We start from the raw sequence: 18,963 nt of genomic DNA on the forward strand, positions 1-18,963 counted from the left end.
AAATAAACTCTCAGTGGTGACAGTGTTGATTCTGGCCCCTTTCACTGTGACAGCGTACGTTTACCTGACTCTGTCTGGTCAGTTCTTAGCCTTTCAGACCAACTCGAACACCAAGCACGTAATATGACAATGTCAACAGTGATTTGGATGAAGGCTTCTGCTCTGCTACTCTGCATGTGGCTCTCTGGTTGTTTTATTTGACTGCCTCTTCCCTCTCTAGTTAAAGGAATGTGTTCAGCATGAATACACCTATCAAATATGTTTGGGAACATTTGTGTCAAAGCAAAGCCACTCTTAGGCCTGGCCAGGGTGAGCTCCCTTGAGCAGAAGCCTCCCTCCTCTTTGCTCTTGCAGTGTAAGGATTGTGAATGTGGGAGGGACAGAGCATTCCCAATGGATGAGGGGTTCAGGTCCTGGGTCCATTCCTCCTTTAAAGGTACAGGAAGTGGAAAGATGGATTCTCTGTTACCTTTCAAGATGTATCCCTTAAGATGTATTGATGTGATTGATACAGTTGACACTGGAGGAGAGGCTGGTATTTGACTCTGGGACGTGTGATTTATTTTCTCTATAGACACAGCTGGGTAGAAAGAATTGGAAAGGCAGGCTGTTAGATTATTTTAAATATGCATGTATGACTGTTCTTAAATTTCAATGGTAATATATGGTCTATGTATTTTAAGTTAAATCTTTCCTTGAAGTTTACTTTTGATAGGTGCACGTAGCAAAGGCTATGCCTGATGTGTGTAGCCAAGGACAGAATCCTGAGAATCCCAGAAGCTGAGTTCACATAGAATATATTGTTGTTTTCCTCTTTAAAATTAGACAAGACCCCAAAGACTAGTCATCAAAGCTTTAAAAGAACTGTCTGTCTCTGTGGGGTTTGTGGATATTTAGTTGCGTTTCCTGTTGCTGTGATAAAATACCTTGACAAAACCAAGTTAAGGGAGAAAAGGTTTATTTTAGTTAAAGTTAAAGTCCATCATGATGGGGAAGGCATGGCAGGCGGCAAGAGACCGAGGCAGCTGGCCGCCATAGTCAGCAGACAGAGAATGTTAACTGCTTGTGTTCAGCTAGCTTTCCCTTAAGAAACTGGGGCCCCACGATGCCACCTAACAGCAATGGAGCTTCCACCCTAGTTAACCTAGTCTGAATGAGATAACCTCTTACAGGCAGGGCCAGGGCTAACCTAATGTAGGTAGCCTTTATCACTATTGCCAGAGGCTTTATCTCTCTGGTGATTCCAGAGCTTGTCAAGTTGACAACACCAAGCAGTTGTTTTTTTAGCTTCTAAGAGACTCTTTTAACTTTGAAACATATGAATTATAATTTGAAAGTTATTTTTTTTTAGTAAAGAAGGAAAACTGTTGCCATAAATTTTAGAAATAGTGGTTAGTTATAAAGGGATAGCCATCGCCACACCCAGTGTAACCTCTCAAAGTACCATTGCGGGGACAGTCACTGCCATGTGTGGTTCTGCTTTAAGGAGTTCAGTTGGTGCTGGCATGAACTAATGAGGGCTCTAATGACCTCTTAAAGAGGCAGCCATTTTGGAGGTTTAATCTGTGCCTTATTGTTTCCTGCTAGAAAACTAGATACTCTGCTTTCCTGTGTTCCAAAAGATTTGTTGGCCTAGAAAGTTCTGTGAGGTGACACCCGCTACTTCCAGATTTGTTTTCTGGGACTAAAGTTTCCGAGTAACACATAAGGTAGGACATTTTAGTCAGAGTTGATGCTGACTTCAAAGGGTGCCTCACTTGAGGGATCCCTGACTCTCCTGGACTGGCAAATGGTAGGCTTCCTGTGTGGACATCTTCTGCACTGCTTCCAGGAGTAGGATGCTTTCAGCCCAGAAAAAAAGTGAACAAGAAGAAAAAAAGGAGTGCTCTCTTTACAAAAAGAGGTTTGGCCAGACCAAAGCTGAAAGGGGTAGGGGCAAGGATCAGTTATGGAGTATGAGTCATAGTTAACATAGCACGTACTTCATTAATGTTATTTTGGACCTTTATTGTTTTAAAGTCTTTACCTGCATGTTAGCAAAGGGCACACTGAAGGAAAGTTCTAGTGAGGAGAAGATTTGCAGCCATTTGGGTTCTGGAAGCTGCAGCTGCAGCTGTGTGGGGGAAAGCACTTCCACCTGACTGGAAACACGATATTGTTGGATTTCCTAGCTGTGTGCAGGATACCACCACACCTGGAGTGATATTCCAAACTTTGGCAAACCAGAAAAGGGCACTTTATGGTCGGGAATATGTGTTCGCTCCACGGCAGAAGGGCGGTGCATCTTCGCCTTTGTGTAGCTCAGAGTAAGTGACTGGTGAGCATCTTATCTGCTGCCATCTGGTTCATAATAGCAGAGTTTTAGTGCCTGTGGTCCCACTGCCTCTGCCTAACACTGGCAGGGTATTATACCCACTGCTGATTCCATGGACCAGCCTATGATGGAGTGTGTGGCTGTGAAGGTGCGCTCCTCTCTGCAGAGGCTGATGGGAAACAGCTGACCACTGAAACTGCTGGGCATTAGTCTATGAGAGCTGCAGAAAGCAGTGTCCTTTGAGGCCTGGGGACATGTCCCCCCAAAGGAAGCCTGAAGTAGAAAGGAAACCAAGAATCCTATCAGCTTCATATATCTGCCGAATAAAATCGGTTTGTTTCTTCCCTTCCCTTCCCTTCCCTTCCCTTCCCTTCCCTTCCCTTCCCTTCCCTTCCCTTCCCTTCCCTTCCCTTCCCCTTCCTTCCTTCCTTCCTTCCTTCCTTCCTTCCTTCCTTCCTTCCTTCCTTTCTTTCTTTCTTTCTTAAACTTGTAAATCAAAATTAAAGGCGTTTTTCAGAAGAGACAGGCAAAATCAGGGCCACAGTCAGAGCTTAAGACTTTGGGAAGACTGCACAGAAACAACATGTCTTTTGCTCCTGAGGAATTACAACAGTTGGCAGAATTTGTCCAGAAGAGGTGTGTTGTCCCTTGGTAGCCACTGGAGATTGGTTCTTAGATGTCATTCCCCTGACCCATGTTGCCACACCACCCATGGGTGGCCAAGCCGTTTATGTAAAGCAGCATATTATTTCCGTATAACCCCACGTGCCCTCTTGTATACTTTATCTACACCTAATACAGTGTAAATGTAGTGCCCACATTGCACTTTTAGAGGATAACAAATAATGACAAGAGAAAGTCTGTATGTGTTTAGTACAGGGATAATGTCAGACATATTGCACGTGTTAAATAATTGTACCTGCTGCTGCAGCCGCCAGAAGTATCTAGAAATAATCGACAGTCTTTCTTCAACACTGAAAAACAACGGATTCCTGCAGAAACATGTTTGTGAAGATGAAGGACTTTATCCTCTTTCAGATGCTGATGGTTTGCGTTGGGTGCTGATGCAAAAATTTCAGAGACAATTCTTTTCCTGTGGCAGAAGTGATGCAGTCATGTTCACTGTGGCCCTTGGTGGCATAGCATGAAAATTGGCAGAGCAGTCGTCTGCTTGTGACGGAGCCCTATTGCAGAGGCATCCGCTTCATTGCGTCTGAGGAGCCTGTGTCTGTAAGAGCAGTGACAGGCCTCTGTTTGTACTGGCACTGTGAGGAGACCTGAGGAAGCTTTGTTTTATTGTTAAGATTTTCTGGTCTGAAGTTTTCTTATGCTATAGCTAAGGTGTATGAAGAAGTGTCTTACCCAAAAAGAGGAAGTTTTGAGTAAATGTGATCTGTGCTTTAAAAAAAAAAAAGGCAACATGAGGTAGAATGCTAAATTAAGAAATTGAAAATAGTGGGAGGCAAGTTAATGTAACAAGTTAATGTAACAAGTTAATGTAACAAGTTAATGTAACAAGGGAATCAAGCCCCAAGAAAGACACCTGGGACCGGGAAAGTGCAGGGCTTCAAGAAAGATGTTTTGAAAATGAACAGCAGAACAAAATGGGCAGTACATTCTAGAAGCAGAAAACAGCTCAGCATTTTAAAGTAAAGAGCTTTGCTTATTTCCTCCCCAAGATTCAAAAAAGGTATAATTTAAAACCATTCCTGCACATTGCAGAGAGAATCATAACGATTAGTTTTATATATGTGTGGAAGGAGAAAAGACCTTTGCATGGATGCTGGTACACTGGAAGCCAAGGTAACCATGTGTGAAGGAAATAGGACGTCACTGGTGGGCTTAGATCCATGAGCCCAGGACCGCCTTGTCTAAGCAGTGGGGAGCGATTTAAATTTGAAATTTTAGTGTTAAGTCAGAGAAAGGAAGACATAACAGACTGTTGTGTGTGGCTTTTCACTGCCTCACCTTAATTCTGAGAACTGGCCACCCCCTATCCAGCTTCCCTTGAATCCACAAATAAAAGATAACACACAAAGGTGGCTCATTTTCAGCTTGTCTTCTTGGCACAGTTGCTGGGTGCTACTGTCTCTGACCTGGAAGAGCGCGCCCTTATCAATACTCTTAGCTCTGCACCTCCTTCCTACCTGCCCTAAACTTTAGTTGCTCACCTCCCCGACCACCCACCTATAGGAGCAGCCTCTGTGGCCACACTGTTGTGATCTCACGAGGCTCATCAACTTTTCTCCATCAGAAGAAGCCTGGCGAACCCTGTCTCCTCCCTTGCATCTCCCTTTTCCTCCAGGGACCTGAAAGTCCCCCCTGTACCTTCTGCCCAGCAATTGGCCCATGGCTTTCTTTACTCAAGAACCAATTGGGGGTAGGGTTGGGGGATGAAGAGATGGCTCAATGATTAAGAGCACTGACTGCTCTTCCAGAGGTCCTAAGTTCAATTACCAGCAACCACATGGTGGCTCACAATCACCTGTAATCAAATCCCATACCCTCTTCTGGTGTCTGAAGACAGCTACAGTGTACTCACATTCATAAAATAAATAAATCTTTAAAAAAAAGAACCAATTGGGGAACAGGACCTTAGCATCAAAACCTTTCCTACAACAAATAGTTGTTTGGTTCTGAGTTTTGGGAGAGTCATGGAGAATAGTTCATCTGTATTTGTTGCTCTAGCTCGGTACGTGTGCCTTTCTCTAGAACACTGGAGTAACTAATTGCTCTCAGAATATCTGAGATGGTGGGAAGTGGGCCCTGGCTCTTGAAAACAGTACTTAAGCGGAACAATGGCGTCTGAATTCAAGTTCGTTATTTATGCGTTGTGTCACAACTGAAGGTTGGTACCATTTGTTCTGAGTCCTGCGAACCGAGTGCTGTACTGAATGATGGATTGTGGCAAGAGCCTCTCAGTTCACTAACGTCAATTCCAAGCATCACGCTCAGCTTCCATAGCTGGTGAGGTCTCAGAGCAAAGACAGTGCTGTGTCTAATGAATACCTAGGCTTGGTAACTGCATTGAGGGGTTTCATCTCTCTGGATGCCAGTTCCTCAAAGAATTTATTAAGGCAGTGGTTATGGGCTGGAATCTTTGAGCCATCATATGCATAAATGGGATGGGGAGTGTAGTCTAAGGAATTTGAGGTGCATGTCTAGTGCCATTTTTTTTCCTGAAATATGTTTTGGTGTTCTGATTTTGCCTTCAGTCTTTTGACAGTTATCTAACTGTTGTGGTGACTTCCCAGGTCAATGTTTCTTTGCTCTGGCTACACAGAAGAGTGACCTGGGAACTTTAAAATGTAAATCAAAGCAAAGCAAAACAAAACAACTTGAAGGTACAGATTCTGTGTAAGCCCAGCAGTGCCTGATGTCTTCTCGAGACCAGCCAGTGTTTGGCCCCAGCTTATGGTTCAGAGCTGAAGTTCTGGGGGGGACTCAGTTCAGTCGTCAGTAAATGGTGGAGTCACGGGAGTTCTGGCCCTGAGGGCCAGGCAGGCAGCTCATCTCCTTCCCTATATGTCCTTGTCTAGACATCTCACCTTCAAATGAGGAAGAGGCGTAAGGATGGTCGACCCCTGCATCCTGCTGTCTGTGTGGTTCTTCAGGAAGGCCTGCTTGGAAAGTTATCACCTGCCTCGTGCCAGTCCTCGGAGCCTAACTTCTCCATGGGCTTATTGGTGCTTTGGATACCCTGGCCCAGGATGTTGTTTGGTTTCTTCTGGTAACATTCCACAGGCACCTGCCATGTTGGTAGGATTTAAACATAGATAAGTTGAGGCCGTTATAAAGTGCAGTTCTCCCTAAGTGGGATTAGCTTCCCCTGTCTCTCTTCTAACTGCTCTACTCCTGTAAGCCTTTTAAAACTTTAACAGTAACAATGGCAGCGATGCAGCGGGGCCAGCAGGCAGGCAGCAGAGAATTTACCACGGCGGCCCATCTGTCAGTTTCCCTGGGCATCCCAGATTCTCTGGAAAGCCCCTGTTAGCAGGTACAATAGCAGACAGGATTTTCACTAGCAAATGCTTGTCCATTGCAACTTAATAATGCTGTTTATACATGAGGGGGCAGTGTGACACCATAGAGCAAACAAACTGTTAAATTAGCTTATTTTTATTGGTGTTTAGTAGTTTTTAGGTGAGATTTCTAGGATATTCAGATAAACCCCTCTCAGCACCAGTTTTTCGACTTGGACACATGTATAATACACACTGTCACCCACCACATTAAGTCACGTGAGTGATTTCTAGTCAGATGAGCAGGTAGTAACCTCAGTGCCTTTTGAGTTTACATTTACGTTCTTTTAAAGCGAGGAGCTTGCTTCTTGTCTCTACCTGAGGAGCCTGTCAGTTGCCTGCAGTTGCAGTGTCTGTCAGACTGATGTCTCCATTGTTTTATTTCATGGCTTCATTGAAGGCTGCAAGGCATGTGGGCTGGAGGGAGCCTTTAACCTTAGGTCTTGGTGGCCAGGGAAGGTCCGTGATAACTCACCGCAGTGTAATCTGCCTCTCTTTATGACACACACATAACTTTGTCCAAGGGAAAACAAATTGCCAAGCAAGGAAGCAGCACATTTTAATTAATGTTATTATATCTGATATATGAATGGCATTGTAGATAAATCAAGGTGGTAATGTTCTGGGTTTCAGAAGTGGAAGAGAAAATTATTAAGAGGGGTGGAAGGTTATTAAATAAATTGATGAAATCTACAAAGCATTAAATAAGGAAATTATGAAGAATGTAAATAAGAATTGAGACAGGTAATTGCATAAGCACAGGCTATTTTTAAATGTGTAAAAAATGTTTGCAAGTGGATGTTTCTGTTTGTGTAGTACGGGGAAAAGATCAAGTCGAATGTTTTGGCATAAGAATAATAACCCTTTGTGTACTTAATGCTTTAATACTGTATCCTGGCTACCTTCCTTTGGGGCTGGAAAAGGGCTGTGATTTTGTCTACTCCATGAGAAAAACCATCGTTCTTGTTTTCTTTTGGGAAAAAAACCGTCTTTAAAATACAATGATTGGGTAGTGTTTTAATGTTAGGGAGATGCTTTATTCTGAAATTTTATGTTAAAAGTATTTTCTGATGCCAAATTCAGAGGGCTGGATTTTGTCTCTGGCCCATCACCAGTGAACCCCAGATCTAATGTGGTTCTCCCAGTGCCCAGGTCACCCATTATCACACTTCTTATCCAATGACAGATTTTTCGGACCTCGCCTGATACCACATTTGCTGAGCCCACATGCCTGTCAGCGTCACCCCCAAACGCTCCACCACGACAGTCCAAGAGACAAGGGCAGAGGACGAAGAGACCAGTGGCTGTGTACAACCTTTGTCTTGAACTGGAGGAGGGTAAGATGCTGATTGGATTTTCTGCTTGTTGGCATGGTGACAGCGTGGCAGTCACGCGCCCTCTGGGCTGTGTGTGGTGCTTCAGTCTCTGTTCTAATTTCTTTCTCTCCTAAGATTGTAATGTTTTAGATTAACAGGGAGGGTGACGCTTTCTGGTCAGAGAGAAAAATGCAAGTTTCTGTTTTATGTTTGTTTTTGTTATGCACAGTTCTTTTTTTATTTTCGAAGACAGCTTAAATTTCTTTTTTGGGAGACTTGTGTGACCTCCTGTGAGGTTACATAACCCAGAGACAAATGGAACTAAAATTAAAGCAGATCTTTGATGTGAGGAGCTGGTGGAGCCAATCCACTGCTAATGCGTCTGGATTAAAGGCACCGGTTGGTCACTTTTGCTGTGGGGTTTGGGTGTCTGCACCATACTGAAGCCAGTGGGGTGAAATTCTCCTACTCCTGTCAGAAGCCGGGAGTGGCAGACTGACCTTTGAAGTTCAGCTACATGAGCTGGGTTCAGTGGAACTGGGGCAGGTGCTGGTTCTCCTGTCCAACCAGGCTCTCCTTGCCAGCTGCCTTTCACCTTACAGCCATGTCTGAGCTGTGAGCCCCACAAAAACTGATTGGTGATTTGTGGTCATGTGGTTTTGCGTAGTGAATAAGGTGATGCTGTGTCAAGCCTGCGTTTTTTACATGTTGCTCTTGCCATGACTCTCTCCTGTAGAGTCTATTCTCCAAATTTAAGATGTTTCCTGAGGTTTTTTTCCTCTTCTTGCTTTTTTCCTCTTCAAGCCCTCAAATCTTTCCAACGCCTGAGGATGTATTGCTTAGAATCAAATTATAATACCCGCATCATAAACACAAAGAGAAAAGTATCTACTGGTTTATGCAAAGAGCTGATGACTGACTTCAAGGGACTGGAAGTGTATTTAGAAAGACCCAGAATGCCTCTGTTCATAATACTGGGAGTATGGGCTTCTTTTCCAATTGCTCCGTGTGCACATGTGACAGAAATACAGTCACACTGGAGAAATGCATGAATCGTTAATATCATTTTCCTCTGTGTGTGTGTGTGTGTGTGTGTGTGTGTGAGAGAGAGAGAGAGAGAGAGAGAGAGAGAGATAGATAGATACAGAGACAGAGAGACAGAGATACAGAGAGAGAGAGAGAGACAGAGAGAGACACACAGAGAGAAAGATATCGATTGTGTGTATGTCTTATTGGTCAATCATTCTGTAGCCTGTCTTTTGAGGAGTCTCTTCTTGACTTTAGAACTCACGGATTGGCCTTAAACTGTGGGGATCCGCCCATCCCTGCCCCTTTACCATTCAGTGCTGGGGTGTAGGCCTGTATGGCCAGGCTCAGCTCCTGTGTCAGGTCTGGGGTCCACACTCCAGCTTTGCAGCAAGGACTTCATGCATGAGGCCGTCTCTCCAGCTCCCAGAAAGTCTCTTCAGACTTACTTTCCACTTGTGATCCCAGCCCTGTTTCTTTTTCCCCCTTCTTCTCACTTTCATTCTTTGTCAACAGAGTTGCTAATAAGGAGTAAAACTGACTGGTTTGAGTTTCACCTTCTCCTCTGTCTCACCTGTCCTGGTAGAAGTGTTAATAAACAGTGAAACAAGCAAATGTCAGAAGGTAGGAGAAGAAGAAATACACACAACCCAGAGAGCCAGCCAACAGCCTCCAGGGAAAACAAAACTGGCTGTTTCATAGCGGAGGTGATCAGTTGGGCATTCGTCTGCAAATATGTCCACGTCTTACTGTTCTTAGGGGTGAAGTTATATCTTAGCAAGTCTATGGAGATGCTACCTCTGTGCTAAGCTTCTGGATGATTATTAATGACTGAGCAATGTCTGCTAGCAGTATGCACACCGTTGATGGAAAGCTCAAGGTGCCACAGAGTACATCGCTCCAGGAGCAGATGTCGGAGGTGATCTTTTGTGCTTTTCCCCAGTGCCCAGCAAAGGTTCTGCCATGGAACTGCAGTGGCCACTGATGCCAGGCTTCTTAAACGTTACTTGGTTTTTCTGTCTTACGTTTATTATCTCATGATGTTTAATTACATGCTATTTTACTGTTTCCTACTTTATAACTGTTATTTCTTTTTGGCGACAACCTCGGCTTTTCTTTTTCTCTAACTTTAAATATTTGAGATAATTTTTTAAATAATATACATTCTGGTTATGGTTTCCCTTCCCAACTCCTCCCATATCCTCCCCATTTCTCACTCACCCAGGCCTCTTTAAAAAATTGCTAATATAAGACAAGATGAAATAAAATCAAACAAACCAGAAAGTCAGGGTTTGATTGCAGTGAAGAGACACTGTGACCACAGCAAGTCCTTATAAAGATGAACATTAACTGGGGCTGGCTTACAGTTTTAGAGGTTCAGTCCATTATCATCATGGTGGGAAGCATGGTAATGTATAGGCAGATATGGTGCTGGAGGAACCAAGAGTTCTACATCTTGATCTGAAGACAGCCAGGAGGAGATTATTCCACAGTTGGTGGAGCTTGAGTACTAGGAGACCTCAAAGCCCACCCCCATGGTGATGTACTTCTTCCACAAGGCCACACTCACTTCAACAAGGCCACAGCCCTAATAGCACCACTTCCCATGGGCCAAGCTTTCAAACACATGAGTCTGTGGGGGGCCAAACCTATTTAAACCACTACAAGGACAAACAGTTAAAAAAAAAAAAGACAAAAAGTATACATCCACACACTTATAGAGTATCAATAAAAACAGAATTGGAAACTAAAACTTATAAGTACACGATCTGTAGGTCTGTAGGTCTTTTTTTTTTTTTTCTTTCAAGAGCCCATCCAAAGCTTTGCGAGACAAAATCCTACCAAACCACCATTGTGTCTGTTCTGTGTTGGCCGTGTACTTCCGGGCCTGGGGTTCCTGTAGGAGGAGCCTTCTCTTATGAGAGCTGAGTAAGGTACTGATCTCTGGGGAGAGCAGAATGTTATTAGTCATTTTATTGCTGTGCTATCTTAGCAAAACAGTGTTTGGTTTTCAGCTAGGTGCATGGCCAACCTTGAGTGCGTGTTTGTTCGTTTGTTTTCAGCTATCCATGTATCGGTGTTTTTGCTTGAGTGTATCTGTGTAGCACATGTGTGCAGTGCCCATGGAGGCCAGAAGAGAGCATTGGATCCCCTGGAACTGGAGTTGCCATGTAGGTCCTGGGAACTGAGCCTGGATCCTCTGGAAGAGCTGCCAGTGCTCTTAACTTCCGAGCCGTGTCTCCAGCCCCACTCCACCCATCTCACATTGTCATAGTTAGGAAAGCACCTAAGCTTGGTGATCGGGCGATTTTTATATTACCTTAAAGCTGAGAAGGAAATGCAAATCAATTAAAAGGGAATGTTTCCCTTTATTGCTGAAGCTAAGCTTCACATTTGAGTTTGTGAGTCTGAGCGTCTGCTGAGAACGGTAGAGAGGTGGGGACACATCTGAAAGGAAGCATGCAAGGCTTTCCCATATGTTACTGTGTGAGCCTATGACCTGTATAAGGTACTTATAAAGCGCTTGGCAGCATCATTAACATGCTAAAAATTAAGAAACAACAAAACCTCCTTTTTAATTGTGATTTCAGTTCTTTGAGAGTGCATCAGGCTGTGTGGACCAGTTTAATTGTGATTTTCAGTTTAATTGTGATTTCAGTTCTCTGAGAGTGCATCAGGCTGTGTGGACCAGTTTAATTGTGATTTTCAGTTTAATTGTGATTTCAGTTCTTTGAGAGTGCATCAGGCTGTGTGGACCAGTTTAATTGTGGTTTTCAGTTTAATTGTGATTTCAGTTCTTTGAGAGTGCATCAGGCTGTGTGGACCAGTTTAATTGTGATTTTCAGTTTAATTGTGATTTCAGTTCTTTGAGAGTGCATCAGGCTGTGTGGACCAGTTTGGGCTCATGCCTTCCGTCTTAGCTTTCAGAATACTCACCTCAGTTGAGCCCACCACATCTAACTCACTTGTTTATTCTTGCTGCCGGTACTGAGAGTACCTTCTAAACTGTCTAATCTTCAACCTCATGAAGGTTCAAAATGTCACTCGCCCAATGTCACTCGCCCAATGTCCCGCCAGCAAGAACGACGCGCGGCAACAGGATTCTTCTGCGAACAAGCCATTACTGTGTTACAGCTCTCTTGAACAGGGACAGGGGACCACGAGCGGCAAAGTCGCTCGCCTTATATACACAACAGTATGCTAATAATCTCTCAGGGATTGGTGGGGCACGGGTCACCCCACTATCACCCCACTACTTGTCCTCCAGGGATTGGCGGAGAATGAATCACCTCACTAGCATGGTACCGCCCCTCATTAGCATATTAACGGCCAGCTGACACCAGGTGCAAAACCTGCGCGTGCGCAGTACCGTTGTTCACCACTGGAGGGCGCCCTACATCAAAAGGCCATTTAAAAATATTCTTTATTCTCACCGTAGTCACTTCCTGTTTAAAATGTAGTATGAATCTGCTGGAATATTGTAATGTGACAATGTCCATGTTCTCCTTGTCTCATAGAGGAAGGTAGATTTGACTTCATAAAATATAGCATAAATAGTTCTTGTTTAAAAGGTAGGTAGATGTTTTTCTTGCCAAGTTTGAGGGGAAGATTTGAATGAGCGAGACTACTTGTGTTTTGGTCGTAGGCTTGACATCTGAGTGAAGAGCCTTTGGTGCGTTATCTCCGTGTTGAGCCAGCCAGTCAGTCCTGTAGAGTGCTTAGCTGGGTTGGGCTTAGCATCCACACGAAGGTCACTGCAAGAAGTCAGTAGGCCTGTGTGGGGCGGTGAGACAGTGTCTTAGTTAGGGTTTTACTGCTGTGAACAGACACCATGACCAAGGCAAGTCTTATAAGGACAACATTTAATTGGGGCTGGCTTATAGGTTCAGAGGTTCAGTCCATTATCACGGCAGAAACATGGCAGCATCCAGGCAGGCCTGGTGTAGGCAGAACTGAGAGTTCTTTTTTTTTTTTTTTTTTTTTTTTTTTTTTATTAACTTGAGTATTTCTTATTTACATTTCGAGTGTTATTCCCTTTCCTGGTTTCCGGGCCAACATCCCCCTAATCCCTTCCCTTCCCCTTCCTTATGGGTGTTCCCCTCCCCATCCTCCCCCCATTGCCGCCCTCCCCCCAACAGTCTAGTTCACTGGGGGTTCAGCCTTGGCAGGACCCAGGGCCTCCCCTTCCACTGGTGCTCTTATTAGGCTATTCATTGCTACCTATGAGGTCAGAGTCCAGGGTCAGTCCATGTATAGTCTTTGGGTAGTGGCTTAGTCCCTGGAAGCTCTGGTTGCTTGGCATTGTTGTACTTTTGGGGTCTCGAGCCCCTTCAAGCTCTTCCAGTTCTTTCTCTGATTCCTTCAATGGGGGTCCTGTTCTCAGTTCAGTGGTTTGCTGCTGGCATATGACTCTGTATTTGCTGTATTCTGGCTATGTCTCTCAGGAGAGATCTACATCCGGCTCCTGTCGGCCTGCACTTCTTTGCTTCATCCATCTTGTCTAATTGGATGACTGTATATGCATGGGCCACATGTGTGGCAGGCTCAGAATGGATGTTCCTTCTGTCTCTGTTTTAATCTTTGCCTCCCTATTCCCTGCCAAGGGTATTCTTGTTCCCCTTTTAAAGAAGGAGTGAAGCATTCACATTTTGGTCATCCCTCTTGAGTTTCATGTAGAACTGAGAGTTCTACAGCTTCTGCAAACTTACATGGTTTGGATGTCATTCCCAGGTTGAAAATTGATCACTCTGTGCACAGCAGTGTGGCGTTTTTACAGAGACTACCCTGTAGGCACATTTATCATGAAAGTCATTACTAAAGTTGTCAGAGTCAGTATGAGCTTGGTCATACAGTGATTTTGATACAGGTAATAAAAAGCAATTGATAACAATTTTTGTCATATATGAACAAATGACATTCAATTTATTTGAAAAAGAACTTAAAATTCTAGTTATTTTCTTAAAGATTGTTACTGTTGTGAGTGGAAACAAGTGTGGTATTTAGATCTCGTAACTAAAGCAGCTATTAAGTTTTCTGAAATGTTTGCCTTTTAAAGGACTACACACTCCTCATTTTCCTCCAACCTTTAGAAATCCCTTGAACCTCAAAGCTGCATCAGTTTGGCTGAGTCTGTTACGGAGCAGCAGAATCTGAGGTGGGCTTCTTGTCGCTTTGCTTGGCTTTGCTTGGTGCTTTTCTTCCATTTTTATTTCCTCAGAACTAGTACTTTGGTAACCGGAGCAGCTAAGGCTGTGAAAGGCTGTCCCTGTGTCCATGTCCACGCTCCCTCTGTTATGAGGAGGAGCTGCTGTGTTCTCGTGGTTCCCTCTAACATGGAGGGAAGTTTGTGAGCCTGCTTGAGATGAAAGTGACCTCTCTTGGTTTTCTTTCAAGGCAGGAAGAATAAAGAAGTAATGATTTGAAGAACGAGGAAAAGAGACTTACCATCTGAGTTTTGACTGAGTTCTTCCTTCCTTCATACCAGCCCTAATTTTAAACAGAATTAGACGTTTATGGGACTAGTGGTTACATGCATCTTCCTGAGTATAATTAGATATTCTGTGCCTGTCTTCTATGCATGATATAGCAGTTTACTTCTTCAGGCAAGTTAAAAATATGATTTAGAATCATCTGGAAGCCAATTGGCAGGATGTAGCGTTCTCCACTGTTGCTCTGTCTTGGGTATCGTTGGGTTGGCACTTTTAACATTTGGATGACAAATGTGTTAACTGCAGCACATTTTGTTGAACGTGTGTTATTGTAGTCCTGCAGCGTGGCGGGTAGTGTGAGGGGGAAACAGAGACAGAAGCAGAACGGAAGGAGCATACGCTGTGGAGGGAGAGGCAGATAGAGGAGAGGCCTGGTGCTTTCTTCTTGTGTTTTGGGGGAATGCATCCTTACCTGGATCAGCCTCTGAGCAGAGATCAGGACAGAAGGATCACAGAGAGGTCCTTTCAGCCACCATTCAGTACCGTGTGTTGACAATGGACACTGAAAATGGTGATGGATCTGAATTTAGTCAACCAAAGTAGATCGAGGCGTGAGCAAGGAAAGAGAAGTTGAGAAGGTGGTCTTTTAAATGTAGATTTTTTTCAGCATAAACTTGGAGCTTTAAATATGACAGGGAAGTATTCTGTGATATCTATAGCTTATTAAATTTTTTAAGTTATAAAATAGTGAACATTAATAACTGGAGTTTTTTGTCGTTCATTTGTGGCTTTTATGGCAGCGGATGCTGGAATTGGAACTAATGTCTCGCTCCTCACAAAAACCAGCTATAAAACCTCTGCCACGCACACTGTTCACACGCTCAAGCTGATTTGTTAATAGAGTTATGGCATATCTGCAGCCGAAGGAGGCAGAGACACTCACTGGTTCTGGGTTTGGCAAACGCAACTGTTTCTTGTAAATAGTGTTCCTATTGCCGGGCTCTTTTGGCAAGACGATTCTGGTTCAGAAGAATATGAGGAGCACTAAGTGGTTGTCAGTGCAGGAGAGGAAGAATTGTGACGTGGAAAGGCCGCAGAAAGAGAAATAATAAATATCAAAGTGTTATGTCTTCATAGAGAAAAAGTAGTCTTCGAGTTCACAAACAAGATGAAACTTACTTTTTCTGGATGCATTTTAAAGTTTTAATTAAATTATAATTGTATCATCCCCTCTCCTAAACCCTTTTTATACCCTTTCCCTAACACAAAGTCATGAGACCTCCTACTTTTTGAGGGCTGTTGTTCTGTGTACATAAATGAAAAGTATGGAAACATGACCTACTGAGTCTGTTGGGTCTTGCATGTGTGTTTCTAAGGATGAACACATGGTATTAGGTAATCGGTCAGGGGGCAAGTCCCCGGGGAAGACTCACTCTTACTTCTCAGTAGTTGTTATTCACTTAGAGCTTTTCTTGTAGGGATGAGGCCCCTGATTTCTTCAACCTCTGTTGGCATTTCAGCTGGTACTGGAATTGGACAGAACTCAATCTACTCTCTCTTTTGCATTATGTCCACTTTGATCTATAGGCTCAACCCAATGCAAGGAGGCCACCACCGCGCAAAGATGTCCGGGACACCTGATTTATCCGTGTGGCTTCCAAGAGACAGCCCGTTTCCTATAGATGCGCTTTTGTCAGGGAGTCGTGGCAGCCTTGTCTTCTCCAGAATGTTAGCAGGGCACTTCCAGCAAAGTGAGAAATAGATGTACCCGGCATGCGTCATCACTTACATCCTGCAACTGTTGGCTTTGCATGTGGACATATCTGATCAGCATCTAAGCAACCCATGTGAGAGCCGCCCTCCGTCTTGGGGTTGGAAATGGTTCTTTCTACCATTTTTGTAACTGTTAAGCAATCTGATATTGCAGTAGTGGGCTCTGGGTCCTAACTTCCTGAGTATTACTACCCCTCAGAGCATGCATACCATGGTTCTTAGGTGGAGAATTACTATGTCGTAATGCTGAGTCTGAGACTGGGCCCAGAGTGTGGCCGTCCAAGTAGACTGATGATTTCTTAACTCATTTTTACAGTGATGGGACTGACGGGTTAGGAAAGGCAGCTAGAAGCTCCTGGGCTGGGACCGAGTTGTGGCATGTGATACATGCATGCGGCCGCCTCTGCGTGGGCAGCTCCTCCGACGCTGCTGCGAACTGCTCAGCACCCCCCCCCCCCCCGGGGTTAGTGACAAAGCAAAAGGCAACTTCTCCAACTTCCTGTGTAGTCTCTGCTCTGCCTCTGTGTGGGGTGAACACTGTCTCTTCTCTTAGGAGGGGGTGGTATTTAACACCTTTAAAAACACATAGCTGCCCTGTGGCGAAAGTGAGGTTGTGGCAGGTAACAAGCCTGTATAGAAGAGAGAAAGCCTCTAAAGCTCATCTCCCCGCAGAGCATGTTCTTTCTTCACTCCTAATAGCTTTTATTTTAATTTCTAGTTCTGAATTCAAGCGGCTGCCACTCTCTTTTTAGGGCTCTCTGAGAGGCTTGCCGCGTGGGAGGGTAGTCGGGCTGTCTAAGAAACATCTTTTCAAACCAACTGCAGTATTGTTTATCCTGAATGAAATAGAAGTTTTAAGGCTGTCAGTCAAGAGTGACTGATTTGAAGTGTTTTTTTTTTTTTTTTTTTTTTTTTTTTTTTTTTTTTTTTTTTTGGATAGGCAGGAAGACGAGCAGATATCTTAAAGTGGAAGGTATTATGCCATCGTGGCCAATTCCGAATTACTTACATTGCTAAGGGAATCCATAAGGACAGACCTAGCAGAGCAGCTGTCTCCTTCCCCACCCCTCCTTGCCAGCTGCTGAGGAGGACAGGAGTATCCCTCTCGGCAGTGGCACATCTGGGCCTTGACTCCCTTCCGTGAGCCTGTTTGTGGAGGAGTGCAGTGTCACCTTTGGATGTTTAGAAACATTTTTCCCCCTTGAGCCTGTTCAGATGAAGATTTTTGTTGCATTTTGGATCTATGAATATTTTCTAAGCTGCACAGGCCTTTTTATGTGTGAAATGTAATTGCGATCATGATTTTATTTTTCTCTTTGGTTCATAGTCGGAATCATAGTTATTTAATTCTAGTTATCATCTTTTATAAAAACCAAGGTTTGTGCACTCTTTTCTTAAACTTGTTAAGAGTTTCTGGAGGGATCTGCCTCAGAGTTGAGGAATAATACTGTAATGGCCAACCATCATACTGTTTGACAGATACTGCTCTAACCCCAGTACTTACTAAACTTCGGTACTCCTCACCAGAAACTGCAGGTAGTCTGTATCTCTCTGTGAAGTAAAGAAACCGGGATGCAGAGGAGGTGGGTAGCTCTTTCAGACCCCACAGCCGTGGTTCACAAGGCAAGGGCTACCAGGCGGTCTGGCTCTCAGACTTTATCACTGGGTGATACGCTCAACAGTAGCAGTGCAGGCAAAGCCTCACAATAACAATAAAGATCTTTCCATTCCGTCCTACCCAACAGTATGACCATGAATGGAAAGGAAATGGGAAGAGACCCTCCTTTAAAAGAAATATTGTTTAAAATATACAACAATCATAGAAACCTAAGGGATGCTGTGGGCTCTGACCATGGTGATCCCAAGGGCTTAATTGTGTTTCTATCATTTTTATAGCAATCGATTGTTTTAACATGTGACATATACATGTGTATACAAAACATGCAGAGTTATTTAAAAAGATGTATGTGTGTAGAAGTGTCAGCTTTCCTTTGTGTCTCATGCTTCCTGCGCTGGGCCCTGGAGTGATGGTAGGGTGTCCCTGTAGGCACGGCCAGCTCTATCTGCTCAGCGCTTTTCTCCTTGCCGGGCTGAGCTGTAGCCTCCTCCTTCCGCCTTGCCCTTCACTGTTCACACTGCTCCTGCATTTTGGAGTTACTATTACTGGAGAGACTTGGGTATCAGAGAGTTTTGTTGACTGGTAAGCTTAAGTGTGTGTTTAAATGAACCTAGACTGAAGTCCCTGGCCTCCCCTTGATGGCTTTTACGATGGCCTCAGCAAACCCAGCTCTGTGCCCTAAGTAAGAGCTTGTGCAGTGTAACTATGATGTGGTTTTGCGAAGCACAATTGAGCTCCAGTGTGTGGTGGCTGCTCTAGACTTTTAGCTTCTGTTTTCTTTGTGGTCTAATACATGAAATACATCTGTTGATGTGCTTTCAAAGAAAATGTGATGTGGCCTTTTAAATGATTTTCATCTACCACAATACCTAGGATTGTTGATGGCTAAGTCCTTTGTTTGGTAATTGCTTGTAATTAATGTTCAGTAAGACAGAGAAAGCCAGGGGCGGAGAACAGGTGAATAGTTGGGAGTTTTAGTAACTTTACTATTACACTTGTGGTTTTCAACCCACGGGTCGTGACCCCTTGGGGGGTTGACTATAAATAATCTGTATATAAGATACTTACATGGCAGTTCATAAGAGTAGCAAAGTTACAGTTGCAAAATAGCAACAAAATAGTTATATGTTTGGGGTGGGGGGAGTCAGCACAGCATGAGGTATTAAAGGGTCACAGCATTAGGGAAGTTTAAAACCACTGGTTCTCCACTGCCTCAGTGGACATAGGGTTTGTGTCCTGTGCACAGGACTCAGTTTCCTCAAGTGTCAAAACCCTGTGCATCGCAGGAATCTATGTGAGGTTCAGCTAGGACTTGTTTCCCTTCGGTTTCTGAGGAGAATGATCCATGCCTGCTGCATGGTTTTTCTTGTTGGTGAAGGGAGAAGTCTCGGTCTCCTCAAACAATACCAGGATTGTAATCATAGTTACAAAAGCTCCACTTTGCAGGCTAGACAGTGTGGGGTGG

The 18,963-nt window shown here is 44.0% G+C and overlaps 1 protein-coding gene across 17 annotated transcripts in view; it reads left to right on the forward strand.

Annotated features, from left to right (window-relative positions):
- Window positions 1-18,963, forward strand: part of Arhgap10 (Rho GTPase activating protein 10) — a 267,994-nt gene that overhangs the window by 204,774 nt on the left and 44,257 nt on the right. For 13 of the 17 annotated variants that reach the window (XR_015643476.1, XR_015643477.1, XM_087595148.1 and 10 more), the window contains 1 exon segment: window positions 7,523-7,673. Coding sequence is in view for 12 of the 17 variants with exons in the window: in XM_087595148.1 (XP_087451274.1) it covers window positions 7,523-7,673 (151 nt within the window). In the remaining 5 variants the exon portion in view is untranslated. 17 annotated transcript variants of the gene reach the window in all.

Source organism: Rattus norvegicus, chromosome 19 (assembly GCF_021556685.1).
Source record: "Rattus norvegicus strain SHRSP/BbbUtx chromosome 19, alternate assembly SHRSP_T2T, whole genome shotgun sequence".
In the NCBI taxonomy this organism is placed as follows: Eukaryota; Metazoa; Chordata; class Mammalia; order Rodentia; family Muridae; genus Rattus; species Rattus norvegicus.